General features: G+C 39.0%; 1 protein-coding gene across 1 annotated transcript in view; it reads right to left on the bottom strand.

The window, feature by feature from the left end:
• Positions 1 to 213: 213 nt before the first annotated feature.
• SCUBE3 (signal peptide, CUB domain and EGF like domain containing 3) overlaps positions 214 to 18,726 on the bottom strand; it is a 180,834-nt gene continuing 162,321 nt past the window's right edge. The window contains exons 17-24 of the mRNA XM_063453038.1: positions 9,498 to 9,701; positions 8,810 to 8,971; positions 5,265 to 5,432; positions 4,846 to 5,007; positions 4,301 to 4,498; positions 3,933 to 4,085; positions 1,801 to 1,880; positions 214 to 1,603 (exon numbers count right to left, since the gene is read on the bottom strand). Of these exons, the coding sequence (XP_063309108.1) occupies positions 1,454 to 1,603; positions 1,801 to 1,880; positions 3,933 to 4,085; positions 4,301 to 4,498; positions 4,846 to 5,007; positions 5,265 to 5,432; positions 8,810 to 8,971; positions 9,498 to 9,701 (1,277 nt within the window). The 3' untranslated portion in view covers positions 214 to 1,453. The remainder of the gene's footprint in view (positions 1,604 to 1,800; positions 1,881 to 3,932; positions 4,086 to 4,300; positions 4,499 to 4,845; positions 5,008 to 5,264; positions 5,433 to 8,809; positions 8,972 to 9,497; positions 9,702 to 18,726) is intronic.

Consider the following 18,726-nt stretch of genomic DNA (forward strand, 5'->3'; position numbering starts at 1 on the left):
TTTAATAAATGCTGTGGCCTGTTTCATCCAATATTCGTTGTTTGTCATTATTGGGGGGAGAATTGGGGTAGTCTCCTTACTCTTAGTCGCACCACATTCCCCGCTACGTACATACATGGAAGGCTCTATTCTTACTAAAGCCGAGAGCAGTTTGAAGTATTTTGTGTCAGGCTTTGCCCTAATAACTTTTAACAGTAGATTTATATCCATATTAATAGAGATTAGTCATTATTATATATCCTAATGTAATTGTTAAAATATACAGTTTTTATAATACATATTACAAAGAAAATACATTTTCTTGCTCAAGTGCAAACATCTTTATTTATACAGTTGAAACATTTAGGGGGTCATAGACACATTGAACACAGTTAAAGCGAGGTGATTTGCCACAAAGGTAGCCCACCAATATTTTTCAACAACAGCAATATTTTGATAATCACTTGAAGGTTGCAGTCTTACTTCAGTTTTACTATTGTAGTCTCAAAAAAAAAATGCCTTTATGTTTTGCTCAAAACCTGTAGACATTTATTGTCTAATTATTATTTTATAAAATTACCCTAGTCAAAATATAGTTATGGTTCTAATGTACATCTAAGTTCATCATATACATTTTTTAAATGTGTGTTCAACAAATCTTTAAATAATTGTGATGATCAGAGTGAGTTGTTCTCACATGCTGTGTTATTGTCGTCTTATTATTCTTTTTGACAGTTCAACTTCATCTATGAGAGGTTCCACATTCTGCTTTATATAAAGGGGAAATACACCTTGTAGGAACATTTCAGCAGGAAATAAGGAAACACTAAGCTTAGTGTTTCTGCAGAAAAAAAAAAAGAAACACCCTCACCGCTCCCCTTTGAAAGAACACTTTAGATTCTTGCAGTTCTAATTATGCAGTAAACATACATATTATAAAATAGTTTCTAAAAGTAATGACTTCTATGATTATTGATTCAGAGAACATTGAAAATATTGGAAATCTAAATCCCATAAGCACGGCATGTAAACATTCACAAATGATCAATACATTCCAAAAACTAGGCTCATAGTAATGTGTATAGATTCAGAATGATTCCGTAAATCTGTTTGTCATAAAGGGCCTTTCAATGGTGTTATCCAGAAATTACAAGAACTATAACATGACTTCTGAAAATCCAATGAATCAATATTGTCCTAAGTTCGCTTGTACTGCCATCTGGGTTTTACAGTGTTAGCTGTAGGTCATTGAGGATTCTCACATTTTAGAAACCTAGTGTAGCAACTTAAAAGTTTTATTTGTCCACAGTATTACCGTGGTCCTTAGTATGACAAACCTCCAGATACAGTTATATTCTGATTCTCCAAAGGTCATCTTTGCCCATACAGTTATAAAAGCAACTCTGGAGCGATATGCATATGTATAGATGTTCTCTGTGACCCCCTTGTCTGCAGACCTGTTGCACGACCGGTGTTACTTGAAGGGTTGTAAGAAAGCAGAAACTTTGGAGCGCAAAAGTTTGATAAAAGAGCGAGGTAGCATTTCCTTGTGTTTCTCTGTGTATTTGAAGTAATTTTGTGGATGTGCGAGGACCTCAAAAAAGGCTTTAATTAATTTCTTATCCTGTGGGAGAATATATATATAAAATAATTAGGAAGAGGACTGTGTTTAAATGGAGCAGAGTGAAGAAAAGGGAGAAAGAGTGACAAGTTAGAAACAGTACTAAAATTTTAAAGAGTGGAAATGGAAAAGAGTTTGGTTGGGGTATGGAAGTGAAAGGTAAAAAAAAAAAAAAAAAAAAAAAAAAAGGAATTGCTTACTTTGAGAATTTCTTGATGATTTTCTGAGGAATATAAGCGTCCATCTCGCACGATATCCTCAACTAACTGCTCATAATCCTCTAGGAAAAAAAACCAATGAAAGAAAAAAAAGAGAGAGAATGAGAGAAAATACAGAGCAGTCAGGCATGTATTATTGGAGAATGATATTAAAGGAACACTCCAAGCATACAGCACACTCGAGTGGTTATGGTAACGGGAATGCCCGGCACTCTCCCAGGGTAAGAATTTAGTGCATTTGTATCCATTGGAAACTGGCCACCTCCAACAGGCGATTTCTGTAAGCTTTCTGCGCCAAGCTTGCTTGGTGATGCAGGGTTTAGCTCACAGTGTCCCAGAGCCAGTTTCTGCTAGATCTGGAGAGCTAACAGATACCTCATGCAGAAGCTTTGTAGGAGATAAATGAATACATTTGGATGTCGGCTTCAAATGGTCATGACAGTTCCACCACCAAACTGTATAAAGCACTTACAAATTGTAAATAGCAGTTAATAGTGTTGGAATGCCAGCCTATATTAGAAAGCAGGCATGATACCAGGGCACCACTCCAACGAATGCTATTAAGATACAAAGAAATAAAAGCCCAGCAATGGCATTATTTAGCTCCAATTTCCTTAAGAGATAGAAAGACCAAAAGGTCTCATAGTATAAATCTGCATATTGACTGTTCTACAGATTTATACAATCCCTTTATAAGGTCACAATTACACAGAATCACATTATAGAAAGCACCGTAAAACAATGCTAACAACATATGATACATATAATATAGATAAAAATAGCCAGAGCCTCTTTCCCAATGCGTTTCATCCTTCAAGGTCTTTATCAAGGTTATAAAATGCATAAAATGTCAAGCTCCACAGACTTCTTCTAGGATTAGCATAGAATTTTCACAGGTTATTCAGTCCTTCAGTCAAGTAGCATGTTCACCCCATCCACACTGTTCATGCCTTTCAGCTTGGAATGCATCCCTTCCATCATCATCATCTCATAAAATAGGACACTCCCATTCCACGCTAAGCACAATTATTCATCCACTTAATTAAGACAACAAAGTGCCAAAATAAGTAACAATGACGAACCTTGAAGAAGTACATGGTATAAACAGAGCTGGACATTTTATTAATTTAATTTCTTGTCTTTTAAGGACAAAGCTCATTGGGTGAGATGCTCTGCCTCGTTTTATCAACATTATATGTATTGTGCGTTTTCACCACTGTTTTATGGTGCTTTTTAAAATGAGTTTATTTTACTGTGGCCTTATAAAAGGAATACATGTGTTATATAGATTTATACTATGAACCCTTTTGGTCTTTGTTATATCTATAAAGGAAATTGGAACTGAATAACACCATCATTGGGCATTTATTGTTCTGTATCTAAATATTATTCATTGGAGCGGTGCCTTGGTATCCTACCTGCTTGCTAATATCGTTTGGCATTACAAAATTATTGATTGCTTTTTCCCATTTGTAAGTGCTTTACTATACACTTTGGTGGAATAACTATCATCACCATTTGGAACATCCCTCTTCATTCATTTGTTTTCTTTCTGTATTGATGTGTGTTTTGGGGGGAAATACTACAACAACAGGTAGTTGCTGCAGTGTGTCTTTCTATACCAAATTGAAAGTTTATTTTTTTTAACAGCTATCATTTTATGGACTCCATGGTGGGAGGTGAATGGTGACTAGGGCATCCCAGGTAGGTTGTTCTCAAACTATTTGGCTCCCAACACTGGAAGGCCCAGGTGACTACTAGAGTGTTTGGAGTGTTCCTTTATGTGATTCTAGAAAAATCATAATAAACCAAAAACTTAAGTGGTTTATGAATGTCTCCAGAGTCTTGAGATGGCATTATTAATCCTAAATACATGAATCAGATTAAATTATTTTTCATTACTTTTTTTTTTTTTCAAAATTGTTAGGACTATGGCTAGGGTTCCAGTAATCTTAATTAAGGCAGAACCAGGACAAATTAATCCCAGTCTGGCCCATATTGCGTTACACTAAATATATATATATACACTAAAGAGTTACACTAAATATATACACATAAAGACGCACATATTTATATGCATACTTTTGGAAGGGATGGAATGATAAGGGGCTTACCATCGTAAGTCACATATGGAACTTGGAAGCCACGGGCACTGTTGACCTCATTACTCTTAAAGTGAACCCATAGTTTGCGAGAGCGTGCTGTGAATGCAATTGGCCGTTCATATGTCTGACAAGTCTCGTAGGTGGTGATGGATGAAGGAGATGCTACAAAGACAGTAGAATATTTAATTACTTCTGACATATCAACTACAACTTTTACCCTGTTACACATTCCCCTCTACAATTCATAAGCCTGTAACATACACTATATTCTTGATATGAATAATAACTTCCAATTTTATTAATAGAAATAAATTATGTTATTTAATTACATACATATTTTACATACTATAGTTCTAGAAAATCTGTTAAGTATTTACCATTTTTGCGCATGACCAGCAGGTCTCCACATTCGTCCTCTGAAGGCAGAAAAATTTCAGGAACTACCAGCAGAATTTTCCGTTTGTCAGGAGGACTGATGCTCCAGGTGCACTCCACACTGGATGGATAGTTCCCTGGATAATTTGGAGACTCCAAGAAACCCGTAAAATCCCCCAACTCCCCACCACAATGCCGATCTGTTAAAAAGTAAATAAATGTATAAATAAATATATATATATATATATATATATATATATATATATTGAACAATATGTTATTTATTTATGCAAGTTTTTGCAAGTTTTATTTATGTTAGAAGAGATCTCATGGAATATGTAGTAAAATGCTCATGCTGAACTTTCTATGCAAAAATTACTAGCATAGTTTTTTTGTTCTCTATAGGAACAACACATTTTTTATATTAGATTTTAAATATTAATGAAGTTCTGTTCAATACCACCATATACAATCATAATTGTTTAATACAAAATGTTATTATTGACCGTTTCAAGTTCAAATTTTTGTGTAAATGATATTTTATTACTTTTGCACTGGGTAACACTGGTGGAGCCATCAGAATCTGTGCTTGAGTTTCCTGGACATGATATGCAGAAATTTTGACGGAATTCTGGCTGATAAAAGCCAACTGTGCAGCGGATGCAACGATGAAATGTTATGTTGTAATAATGGCCAGGGGAACACTGAACTAAGAGAAAAAGACACAGAGACATAACAATAAGGTTACAGAAAAAAAAAAAACAAGATCAAAGGGAAAATTGGGCAAGTAACAATGGCTTTCAATAAAAAGAAAACATAGTTTTTAGAGACTACTTAGAAGCACAGAAACAAGCTGGGTCCAAGAGAGGTAAAAGAAAGGAGGATTTTTTTCCCGTAATGAAACAAACAAACTGGAGAGATGAGACCACCTAATATAGAAGAATTTTGTGAATCTATTCCTCTCACCTTTTGTTTCGCAATCCTGAAAAGTTTGAGCCCCTTCATGTTTGGTATTAAGCCCTCCTCCACATGCAAGACATTGTGTGCGCCCCCCTTCTGGCTGGTACATGCCACGTGGACATAGCTGGCATGGCTTATAACCATCTTTTGAAAAATGTCCTGGGGGACATTGACCTATAAAGAAAACAGTGAAAGGAAAAAAATGGAGGGGCTTTACGGCAAGTTTACTCATGGTATCCATCCATGTCAGCGCTATTCATTTACCTTTTATGAAAATGTATGTTAAATAGAAAATACATACAATGCAGAGAGAAAATATACCAGCAAAAAAGATCCGAAACCAATTTTTGAGTTGCACAAATTTAACATGTTTTATCTAAATATAAATACCAAAAGTCATCCCTTCAACATACAGGAATGCTCACAATTCACAAGCAGAAGGCACCTGGTTAAACGTGGCATTTTTACTAATTCTGAAAAGACAAATCAGTGTGTTTTTAAGGATTCTGGTTAACATTACCATGGTAAAAAAGAGTTAAAGGTGACCAGGCCTATAAAACAATTGACAAGTATTAATACCATGAGTCTCAGGAAATGTATTTATATATATATATATATATATATAATGTTTTTACCACGAAGAATGGATTGTGATTTCTAATTTTTTTCAAGAATGGCCTAGAGGCCAAGCTACTGGAAATAATGAAACAATCCTTATTATTATAAAAAGCTAGTCGAAACCTGACATAGAAAGGGGCGATTATAACGGTAAGGAAATATATTGCCTAGTATAAAAAAAATTCTATAATATATTCCTATAATATATATATATAAAAAAAAAAGTCAGAAGAATATCTACGCACAGCTTATCACAAGGCTACAGTAGAAGACACCCACCAACTTGGCAGAATATAAGAAATGAGAGAGGAAACATAAAAGAAAATTAAACCACAAAATGGAATTCCCATCCCCATGGAATCTTTGCTGAGATTCATGCATTACTTACCTATCTGGTTACATAGTTACATAGTTACATAGTTAGATAGCTGAAAAGAGACTTGCGTCCATCAAGTTCAGCCTTCCTCACACCTGTTTTTTGCTGTTGATCCAAAAGAGAAAAAGAAAAAAAAAAAAAAAACCCCGTTTGAAGCACAATTTTGCAACAAGCTAGGACAAAAAATTCCTTATTGACCCCAGAATGGCAGTCAGATTTATCCTTGAATCAAGCAGTTATTACCCTACATTGAAAGATTATATCCTTGAATATTCTGTCTTTGCAAGTATGCATCTAGTAGCTGTTTGAACATCTGTATGGACTCTGATAAAACCACTTCTTCAGGCAGAGAATTCCACATCCTGATTGTTCTTACAGTAAAAAAACCTTTCCTTTGCCTTAGACGAAATCTTCTTTCTTCCAGTCTAAACGCATGGCCTCGTGTCCTATGTAAAGTCCGGTTTGTGAATAGATTTCCACACAATGGTTTGTATTGGCCCCGAATATATTTGTATAATGTTATCATATCCCCTCTCAGGCGACGTTTTTCTAAACTAAATAGGTTTAAATTTGTTAACCTTTCTTCATAGCTGATATGTTCCATTCCTTTTATTAATTTTGTAGCCCGCCTCTGCACTTTTTCTAGTGCCATGATATCCTTCTTTAGAACAGGTGCCCAAAATTGCACAGCATATTCAATATGTGGTCTTACCAGTGATTTATAGAGAGGCAAAATGATATTCTCGTCCCGAGAATGAATGCCCTTTTTCATGCATGACAATACCTTACTGGCCTTGGCCACTGCTGATTGACATTGCACATTGTTGCATAGTTTGTTGTCTATAACAATTCCCAAGTCCTTTTCGTGTGTTGTTATCCCTAATTCGCTTCCATTAAGGGTATACGTTGCTTGTGTATTCTTTACGCCGAAGTGCATAACTTTGCATTTTTCAACATTAAATTTCATCTGCCATTTGAGTGCCCAGTCCTCCAGTCTATCTAAATCCTTCTGCAGCAAAGTAATATCTTGCTCACATTGTATCTTTTTACAAAGTTTTGTGTCATCTGCAAACACTGAAACATGACTTTCAATGCTGTCTTCAAGATCATTTATAAAAATGTTAAATAGAAGGGGTCCCAGAACAGACCCCTGAGGGACACCACTTGCCACCTCTGTCCAGCTTGAAAATTTACCATTAACGACAACTCTTTGTATTCTGTTTTTAAGCCAATGTTGTACCCAAGAACAAGCATTTTCATCGAGACCGATTTCCTTGAGTTTGAACACTAATCTTTTGTGTGGAACTGTATCAAATGCCTTGGCAAAATCCAAATAGATCACATCCACTGCAACACCCTGATCTATACTTCTACTTACTTCTTCGTAGAACGCAATCAAGTTAGTTTGACATGACCTGTGCTTCATAAAACCGTGCTGATTTTTGCTGATAACCAGTAACTGCTTTACTTCTATAAGGCAGGAATCTATAAACTATTGTTATGACTAGTTAAATTAGCTAATCTAACCTCTTTCCAGGGCTGTGGAACAACCCATTCATTAGCATTTCACATTGAAGCTAAAATAATAGAAATCCCCCAAATGTAGACTAGCTGACAATCTGAATTACCGATTTACTTATTTGAGACAAAACAAAGCAATGACTGCCAGCCTGTGCTCCACCAATTAAAGGAGAATTTTAAAAAGTGCCTGGACTGAAGACTTCCTTATGTGCACTGTATATCATTGTCATCTACTTGAGATGAAGTCAAACAGACTCTTTAAAGACACTACATCACAAACATCCCCCTCTGGTGGATCTATAAATAGCCATATATCGCATTAGTTTTATAATCATTCCTTTTACTACAGAAAGCAGTCTGTTGATATATATCTACTGTATCAAGCAAAAAACAGACATTGCATTATAAAACAAACAGGTTTTATATTAATATTAGCACCTGAAAAGGTTTCACCCTAAAGATGTGAATGGCACTGATATCTGTTTAAAGGACCACTCTAGTGTCAGGAAAGCATACTCGTTTTCCTGGCACTAGAGTGCCCTGAGGGTGCCCCCACCCTCAGGGACCCCCTCCCGCCCGGCTCTGGAAAGGGGAAAAGGGTTAAAACTTACCTTTTTCCAGCGCTGGGCGGGGAGCTCTCCTCCTCCTCTCCGCCTCCGTTCCTCCCCGTCGGCTGAATGCGCACGCGCGGCAAGAGCTGCGCGCGCATTCAGCCGGTCACATAGGAAAGCATTCATAATGCTTTCCTATGGACGCTTGCGTACTCTCACTGTGATTTTCACAGTGAGAATCACGCAAGCGCCTCTAGCGGCTGTCAGTGAGACAGCCACTAGAGGAAATAGGGGAAGGCTTAACTAATTGATAAACATAGCAGTTTCTCTGAAACTGCTATGTTTATAAAAAAATTAGTTAACCCTAGCTGGACCTGGCACCCAGACCACTTCATTAAGCTGAAGTGGTCTGGGTGCCTAGAGTGGTGCTTTAAGATCTGAGATATTGAGTTTATTTATGATGTAAAAAAAAGGAGAAAACATACCTGTGCATGCTGTGATGTTTGTGGCTCCCAACGGTCCAGATGGTTCTGCTCCTGGACAACGAATACATAGTAACTGTGCCACCTTATCCTGATATGTTCCTGGGGGACACGTTTGACATTGGTCCATTTGGCCATTATAGTATGTACCAGGTAAGCAGCTAACTGAGAAAGCAGAGAAGATGGAAATACGACAGCATTAAAATGTTGGCAGAGCTAAAAAGTATGCTAATTAATGTAAACTGCTCAAAAAGACAAAATCCGAAGTACGACAAAATACAAAGATTCAAAAATTTTAAAACTAAGGCAGCCACTAATATAAACTGGACACAGCCATAGGATAACTATATGGCACTTATAACTGAGTTGGGGTAAACAGTAAAATGTGGTAACTTAGAAATAAGTATATATTTATTGTCTGTTAGCATGTGATAGTTCTTAGCAAAATTAAAAATTTATTCTTTATAAAATAAGTGATCCCTGTATACTATACATTGGTTATCGTTAGTTCTTCTAGAAATAACAGCTCAGAAAGATGTACAGTTAATATAGACTAAACTATAGTTGAGAAGAGTAAAGAAACAAGTAAATGATTGTGGCATTAAAAAAATAATTAACAACATATTCATAGGAAAAAGTGACAAAACAACAAACTATATTATTGAAAACAAGTCAGGAGAGCCATGCTTACCACATTTACCCCCTATTCTTTGCTGACCAGGAATGCAGCTCTCAACTCTGTCAGTTGCTGTGGTAACCTTTTGAGCAACCTCATATTCCACTCCAGCTAAGCGAATAACAAACCGATCCTGGTTAATGGACTTCTTCAAAGATTTTAGTAGAGATTTTACCTTGCGTTCCAGCCTCTGGCGAAGACATGGTGGTCCACAGCTTCCTGAAAAAGAAGGAACAAGGGGAAAATTATGTTTTCCATCTAAACACACACAATTATCAGATACATTTAACTGACATGACAACAAAACACAGGGGATAACTTGCATCATTTGTAATCCTTTGTTGCCTCAGTGCAAATGTGATTTAATATATAAAGTTATTGTAGCAATCAGCCTTTTAGGTCAGCACGCATCATTGATAAGGCATATGGAGAAACAGAAAAGGATATGGCATGGCTATGCATATCCTCTAATCTACATAATCAGAAGTCTTAATATATATGGTTTAATTCACACAAAATAGCTTACCATAACAGTTCCCAAAATGTGTAGTGCCTTTACATTATAACCAATGTAATAGGCTAAAAATTTACACTCACCACTAGCCATTGGCAAGTAAAAATGTTGCCCTGGAAGGTATACTTGGTTTGCAGCAGCAAGTAACTTAAGGATCTAATAAACAGAGATGGATAGATTTCTAGCGCTTATTGTCCAATTGTAGAAAGGCAGCTTAAACAACCCAGACCAGTGTCTCTACTATCAGGTCTCTCCTATCAGGACCAGCTGCAGTGGACAAAATGAGCAGGCACAAATATTTGCAAATCGAAATATTGGTGTTGACCTAAAATATCATGGCCATTGAGGAGATGCTATTCTCCTCAGATAGCAGCTTGAAGCCATAGAAGGCTGTTGAATATGGAGTCAATGTTAAAGTCATCACAGGGAGGAAGGCAAAAAAAAGGCAGACGAAGAAAATGGAGGTGCAGAGACATGCCAGAGGCGATTGTCCTTCAGTAAGTGGATAGCATTAAGCACACAACTTACTCTATACTAGTGCTAAATCTGACATAAAGTTACAGTAGTCAATGAAACTGCATAGGACAAATATTTTAGTAAAATGTAATTATGTGTATTTTCTATAGTTGACAAAAAACATCGATCTAACACCATGATCACCCCTCTAGGAGGCTATGTGCTTGTTATGGAGGATACATAAATGCTCAGAAACCAATTGCTAAGGATATGCTTAGGACAATGTTGGACACCTATGCTTAACTGTAAGCATTGTGTCTTTGCAGTGGTTTATTCATGCACACTCAGTTCTTTTTTTATTTTTTTTTATTTGAAACTTGGTTTTATTGGTGTTTCCCATTGTTCATGCTCACGCTTTATTGGCGCCTGCTCGCCAGGGTACAGAATGAAAGTATAGGATAGTGCAGGAACAATGGTACATAATGGGGTTGGTTACATACAGCGCATTTCAACACATATACATTACAACTTGGTTCCTTTTCTGTGTTCATTGGTACTATCTCTGTGTCTCGTATTTTACCCTGTATCCCAAGGGTCTACCCTGTCTGTGTTCTTTTCTACATTGTTCCTTCTGTTTTAGTGTTTCTCCCCTCGGTGCCCTTGCCTCTTACTTTGACGTTGCCCCCTCACCCTCTGCTGAGGTATTATGTGAGTGTTCCCCCAGGTATTCCCTCCACTTCTCTCCCACTCTTTTAATGTGTTTTCTTGGCCGTAGGCGTTTGTCTGCCATTTCTTCATATTTCCAGTTCAGAGTGATTTGCACTAGTAATGCCTCTCTAGTGGGTACCGTCTGTGATTTCCATTGTCTAGCTATCAGCGTGACTGTAGCTATCAACAGATGGAATAGCAGGCCTTGTTCTACCTTATGGGTTGCGTGTTGTGGTATGAATAGTATACATTGTTCAATGCTAGGTGTCCAAGGTTTGCCCAGGAGGTCTCTCGCTATATTTTCCAATACCCTCCTGAGTGGTTTGAGTTTTTTGCATGCCCACCATATGTGTCCCATCGAGCCCTTCTCTTCCCCACATCTCCAACATGTGTCTGGTAAGCCTGGGTATATAACTGCCAGTTTCTCCGGTACTAGGTACCATCGGTATTGCAGTTTACGTATGATCTCCAGGTGTGTAGTGCACAGTGTGTACCCTTTATGCGCTGTGAAGGCCTTCTTCCATTCCTCTTTGTTTATATCATGTCCTATCTCTTTGTGCCACGCTAGCTGAAAAGTCATCGTGGAGTCTCATATAAGCAAACCTTAAAGGGAAACTCCAGTGCCAGAAAAACGATCCGTTTTTCTGGCACTGGAGGGTCCCTCTCCCTCCCACCCACCAATCCCCGGTTACTGAAGGGGTGAAAACCCCTTCAGTCACTTACCTGGGACAGCGGCGATGTCCCTCGCCGCTGTCTCCGCCTCCGCGACGCTCCTCCTAATGATTACGTCGGCCGGTGGGCGAGACTAATCTCGCTCACCGGCCGAGGAGACCTAATGCGCATGCGCGAAAATGCCGCGCATGCGCATTACGTCTCCCCATAGGAAAGCATTGAAAAATCATTTCAATGCTTTCCTATGGAGTTTTGAGCGACGCTGGAGGTCCTCACACAGCGTGAGGACGTCCAGCGACGCTCTAGCACAGGAAACCTGTGCTAGAACCCAGGAAGTGACCTCTAGTGGCTGTCTAATAGACAGCCACTAGAGGTGGAGTTAACCCTGCAATGTAAATATTGCAGTTTATGAAAAACTGCAATAATTACACTTGCATGGTTAAGGGTAGTGGGAGTTGGCACCCAGACCACTCCAATGAGCAGAAGTGGTCTGGGTGCCTGGAGTGTCCCTTTAAGGACACGTCAAATACTGTCTTGATGTAAATGTAATGGTTCTTATTATGCTAATCCAGTACACATTTCAGAAAACAATCTTAAAAATTAAATTATTTTACCTTGGATTGTAGAACAAATTAAGAATTATAGGTCAAACCACAGAATGTACAGGTATGTTGGACAATTTACCTCATTGCAAATTACCTCTCTAACTTAGGTATATTCATATATAGTGATGTCGCGAACATAAAATTTTCGGTTCGCGAACGGCGAACGCGAACTTCCGCAAATGTTTGCGAACGGGCAAACCGCCATGGACTTCAATGGGCAGGTGAATTTTAAAACCCACAGGGACTCTTTCTGGCCACAATAGTGATGGAAAAGTTGTTTCAAGGGGACTAACACCTGGACTGTGGCATGCCGGAGGGGAATCCATGGCAAAACTCCCATGGAAAATGACATAGTTGATGCAGAGTCTGGTTTTAATCCATAAAGGGCATAAATCACCTAACATTCCTAAATTGTTTTGAATAACGTGCTTTAAAACATCAGGTATGATGTTGTATCGATCAGGTAGTGTAAGGGTTGCGCCCGCTTCACAGTGACAGACCAAACTCCCCGTTTAACGCACCGCAAACAACCGCAAACAGTCCATTTGCACAACTGCAAACTCCCCATTTGCACAAGGTTGGATACCAAGCTAGCCATGTCCCGTTCCTTGTCCTCACTGATGTCATTGAAGGTCTCTCTTCCTCCACCCAGGAAGCGGGAGATGGAAAAAGATGCTTGGTCGGTCCTCCTACTTCAAATTTGGGGCACTGCGCATGCAATCTAATGTGCCACCAGATAGGAGTAGTGTGTTAAGTAGTACTATTCTTGTCAGTTTAGTCCCTGTTACGTCCCCTATCAGGGGACGTGTATATAAGGCATCGATTTTAGGAAGCGGGAGATGGAAAAAGATGCTTGGTCGGTCCTCCTACTTCAAATTTGGGGCACTGCGCGTGCAATCTAATGTGCCACCAGATAGGAGTGGTGTGTTAAGTAGTCCCCCTCATCAGGCCTTTTTTAGTCGAATGTATCGCCCACTGTCAGTCCCTTCGGGATCCATCCCTCATTCATCTTAATAAAGGTGGCAGAAGATCGCTGATTCTCCGTAAACTGTCATCCACAAAGGCTTTAAGCTTTTTTTTGCCTTCTTCACCATGTCGTGGTAAGTTAACAAGTGTACAGCAGGAGCTCTGCAGGTGACTGCTCTCTTCAGTGTCTAGGCCATGCCCCAATACTCACTTGTTTAACTCACAATAATCACTTGTTTAATAGCAAAAAAAAAAAAAATTATCCCAGGAATGAGTAAATGCCTTAATCAGTCAGATTTAATGCAAGTATTCTTGCATGCCCCACAACTACCTCAGCCATAGAAGCCTTTAGACTGCTTACAAATTGTTTTGGTTCTTTAAGCCTTATATGTTCTACACTATTTTTCAAGTTCCTCTGTATATAATAGTGGGTGTTTCAGGTAGTACTTGGTTCAGTATTTCGTAATTTTTTATATAAGAAACATTTTCTTATTTTGATGTCTACGACAATTAAAATGGCAAATAAAAGCCAATTGGTTATCCTTGTTTGTATTCATTTTATTTTTGTATTCTTTCAATGTGTCTCTATTCTTAGTACTTATTTATATCCTTGCTTTAATAATTCCTTTTGATATCCCTTATCTTCAAATCTCATAATTTTTTGTGCTTATTCCTGACATTTTGTATCGTCTGTGCAATTTTGTCTGACCCTTAGTGATTGGGCCTTTGGGGCATTTAATAACCACAGAGAAAATGGCAGGATCTTTACTCTATGTAGCTATTCGCTTCCACTTTCTTAAAGATTTGCCATTACTAAAGAGGATTGAAAGGTGAGACCTAGAAGTGACGTGGGAAGGATCCTGTCCGGGTATTTCCACTGGCAGACATTTTGTGTTAAGATAGGAACTAAAAATGTATACTGTAAGTCACCATTAAGCAGAGGTGACTCCATTTTGTAACAAAATTGCAAAGACAGACACATTTTATTTCTGTAACTCTATTCACTAGCAAAGGAATGCATCTACCTTTAACATTGGCCAGACATAAGGCTCTTTCTTACAAGACCTTATGTCTGCAAGAAGGGGGGTAGAAAAAGCAACAGCCCACAAACACACACACACACACACACACACACATAAATACATACATACATACATATATATATATATATATATATATATATATATATATATATACATATATTTATATCCACATATAGACTAACTATAATTATGTTTAGTCATATATAAATAGTACCTATGTAAATAATATTGAATATTCATGGATTGAATATCTATGAGGAAAGTCATTATTATAAACTAATATTAGAGGAATGTGTATAAAAGACATGTATATATCACATGTTGTCACATTATTAAGTGCTACACACAGTTTCACACAAGAACCAGACACAGGATTACAATAAACAGATAACACAAAAAGTAATTAATTTTACTTTTTAAATTCAAAGAATTGATACAGAACTCCATTATTAAAGAAGGTGAAACCAAGGATAGACGTGTAAAAATCAAATTGTATGGCCTTAAACCCAGACGTCTGTCTCAAGAAAGAGAACCTTTGAAGAATGACACATCTTTGATGAATGGGGACCCATAAAGATAGCAACATTGATGTAAAATGCATCACAAAATTAAGTTAACCCCTTATACAAAGTGGTAGTTGGTCTTCCTGACGAGAATTTCTTGTGGCGTTACTACGCCATCTATTGACCAAAGTCTCTATAATAGCCTGTAGGGAAGACACGTCCACCTTACTCTATAAACTAGTGACATAAAGAAATTGTAGGGAAGCTTCTCCTTTAAAAATTGAGGAGAGCTGAAGAGAGAGAGCTGAAGTCTGAGATCTGGAGCAAAAGCTGGACACACCTAATTTTCTGTATCTCTTCTAACTAATTCTGAAACTCTGAAAAAGCTAACACTTGTCTTTTTCAACTGAGACTTTGGAAATCAGAACTTTGGAAACTTTCCAATTCCCACAATTCAATATTCTCATACTTGTATGCACAATTCACGGAATATCTCCAAGCTAAAGAAATTCTACCAAAAAAACTGGTGAATTTGCTGGTTTTATTTAATTCAATTTAATTAAAATTAATTAAATTTACTAAAAGCAGAAATATACCTGGATAAAGGCTGGTCAGATTTCTAACTTAGAAATCATAATAAGCTAATGAAATATAGTGCTCCAATATTCCTTACTGCAGAAGGAATAAGTGAACAATATATTTACTGGTAATTTGCCAAGTTTAGCATATCAAACTCTTATCCAGAGATATTGACTTATCTGAAGTTAGGGAGAGTAATATTTAATCAGGAAAGGGAATCTTCTGCAAATGTAAACTCTGGTTAGAACTATTCTTATTGGTTATTGGATGAGAAGGAATGGTTAACTGATCTGGTATGAGAAATATTGTATTTGTCAATTGCAATATAAAATGAATTTTTGCTGTGAGAATTGTAGCCAGCAGTGAGTAACTCAGTGTGTTTAAAACTGTCAGCGAAAGTTTTATTGCTGTAAGCTGTGCTGGGATGATACCATGTGTTCTGTGTAAAGACATTTTCAAAGCTGTGAAAAGTTATTTGTTAAGAATTGCCTAGCTGATTTCAAAGAAAGTGTCCTGTCGTAAATCTTGTTGAAATTTGCATCTATGTGGATAAAAATGTTGCCATGAGCTATCTGAAATTGTGTCATAACTGTTGCCATGTTATCCTAAACAGTCACTGTTGCCATGTTACCTAAACAGTCACTGATTATTGTCACGCATGTTACATATTATTATTATTATTATTAATTATTGCCCCAATAAATTATATTTTTATAATTAGTTTGTGATTAATGTGTGAAATACAAATTCTCTAATAAAACGTACTTCAGGGTCTATAAGAGTTAATAGTATGTAACTCTTCGCTTTCAATCAATCAGTGCCAAGATATCAATTTTTTTATATAATTATTAAATCCCATTGTACAGGGGGCGGAGCTTGACAGCCGAGCCGAACGGTCGCATAGACTAAGAGCTCTGCAGCAAAAACGAGGAAAAACTGAAAAATAACCGGGCTGCAAGCCCTAAAACCGCAACAACGACACTATATAACCCCCTGCGTGCCATGGGGCGGAAAACGAGAAAAATACCCAAAGAAAAACCCACTCCGGGACTCACAATTGGTGATATGTGGAGACAGGCCCGCGTGGCAAACGAGGCTAATATGGCGGCGCTTCACGGAGGATGCTCCGACTTTTCTGACGATCTATCCGGGGAGGAATGCCTGCCAGCCCCCATACGGAGTGAGCCGATCCAGCCGACTAACAACAGCCCGGACACCGCTCCGGTGACTATTGCGGTCCTCACGAGGCTACTTGTGGGCCACCACAAAGACTTACGTGAGGATATCACGGCCTTAAGAGGTCACCTGAAAGGCCTGACAACCCACCTAAATGCACTTGAATGCACAACCGGCACCAACCCCCAGGATCTGGGGGATCTCAAACAGGCTGTCCGAGACCTCCAGCGGCAGCAAAAGTTACACGAACATCGGATGGCGGAGCAGGAGGACGATGGGAGGCGAGATAATTTGAAACTCAGAGGGCTCTCTGACACGATCCCCGATACCGAGCTACCACAAGTGACCCAGCGTTTACTCGCCACTATACTGCCACCTGCAAAAGCTCACAAGACGGTCCTCACCAACATTTTTAGAATCCCAAAACCACCTACAGCGCCGACCGAAGCCACGCGAGACGTCATACTGACTTTCCAAGACAGGAGGGACAAAATGGCAGTCCAGGCTGCCTTGCGAGGCAAGACACCACACCGATTTGAGGGGATGGCGGTGAGCTTCTTCGCCGATCTGTCGAGAAACACCCTGGCCTGGAGGCGCTCCCTCCAGCCTCTCACCACACTGCTACGCCAGCGGGATCTTAAATACAGGTGGCAGACGACCCATGTACTATCTGTGCAGCTGGGACCTGATTCCCACAGGATCCGGGACTTGGAGGACGCAGCCCCGCTCCTGCAGGCGCTAGGGCTGCCTTCAGACACCCTCAATCCAGCAGGCCTCGAGAGGGCAAATGCCCATCAACTCTCGTGGGACCCGGAGAGATCCATCCCGTTCGTACCAACAGGCGGTACGCCTGACCCGTATGTAGCACTCACCACCTGAAGGAGTACGCGGCACCAGGCAAAAAATAACTACCGATCTGCAACTCAGCTTGCCTCACAGAAACCGACTCCTGATTAGAGACTTTGTAATTGGGACTCTAGTTTCATGGACTCTAACGGACACCCCGGAAGGGCCATAACCCTGACCCCAAACCACCACCACACTCCAAATGACACAAACACCTAACCATGGCCTTTACCACCCCCCCCGACACTAACGATAGGAGCTTGATTAGGCCAGTATGCCCCCTAACATGTATAGGATCCTCTTAACCAGAGGTTTACCTGCTGTAACACAACACATCAGCAATCTAGCGCCATCCAAAAGCGACACACAATGCCACTAGTCTAACACAAAAGTTGCCACCCCAGAACAAGCTTAGTTCAGCTAAAAGGTATATATGACCAGGCAACACAACAAGGCCAACCTGCTAAACAGTGTGTTCTCCGCTTCTTATTTTTACCTTTGACACCCGAGGTATGTCATCCGATGTTTTACTGTTTCACTGTTTTAATGTTCCGCCTAACCGTTGACTATGTTTTACTATTGTAATGCCAACCCATATTTAAAGTAGACCACCTCTCCAACGCCCCCCCCCCAAAAGACACAAACCAAGTATATATATATCTAGATAAGTGGTCCACAGCCTAGGCCTGGCTTTAAGAGCATAATCCAATCAGACATAATACTCTACCACTAGTTAAAGTTTAACAGAGTCTGCTTCCTATTGAGATATACTCAACTGTATCCTCAACGATCTAACGCAGATCTGAGATCTGACACTCAAATAATGGTTGTCATGTGTTTCTTGATATGATACTTGTAATGATCTCCAGAAGCGTGATAGAGGTTTACAGGGCAGCCATGCTCTCCTTGAGGGACCCTCGTAAGTGCGGATAACTCCAACTTAACATGCCCCCCCCTTAGGTGCCAATTAGCTTGTCACCTTAAGCTACCATGCTGTAGCTGAATTCAGACCTCTCTTCCTAGTTTTCAATATACATGATAGCCATCTCTAACACGTTCCACACCCTCTGAACAGGCGCATACGCTTACAGACACAAGCCTGTTGACCCTACCATGTCACAATATAGTAGACAGACTACCTTAGCTCGCACTGTGCCTACATTTTGTATAGCATGT

This window comes from Pelobates fuscus, chromosome 1 (genome assembly GCF_036172605.1).
Source record: "Pelobates fuscus isolate aPelFus1 chromosome 1, aPelFus1.pri, whole genome shotgun sequence".
Lineage (NCBI taxonomy): Eukaryota > Metazoa > Chordata > Amphibia > Anura > Pelobatidae > Pelobates > Pelobates fuscus.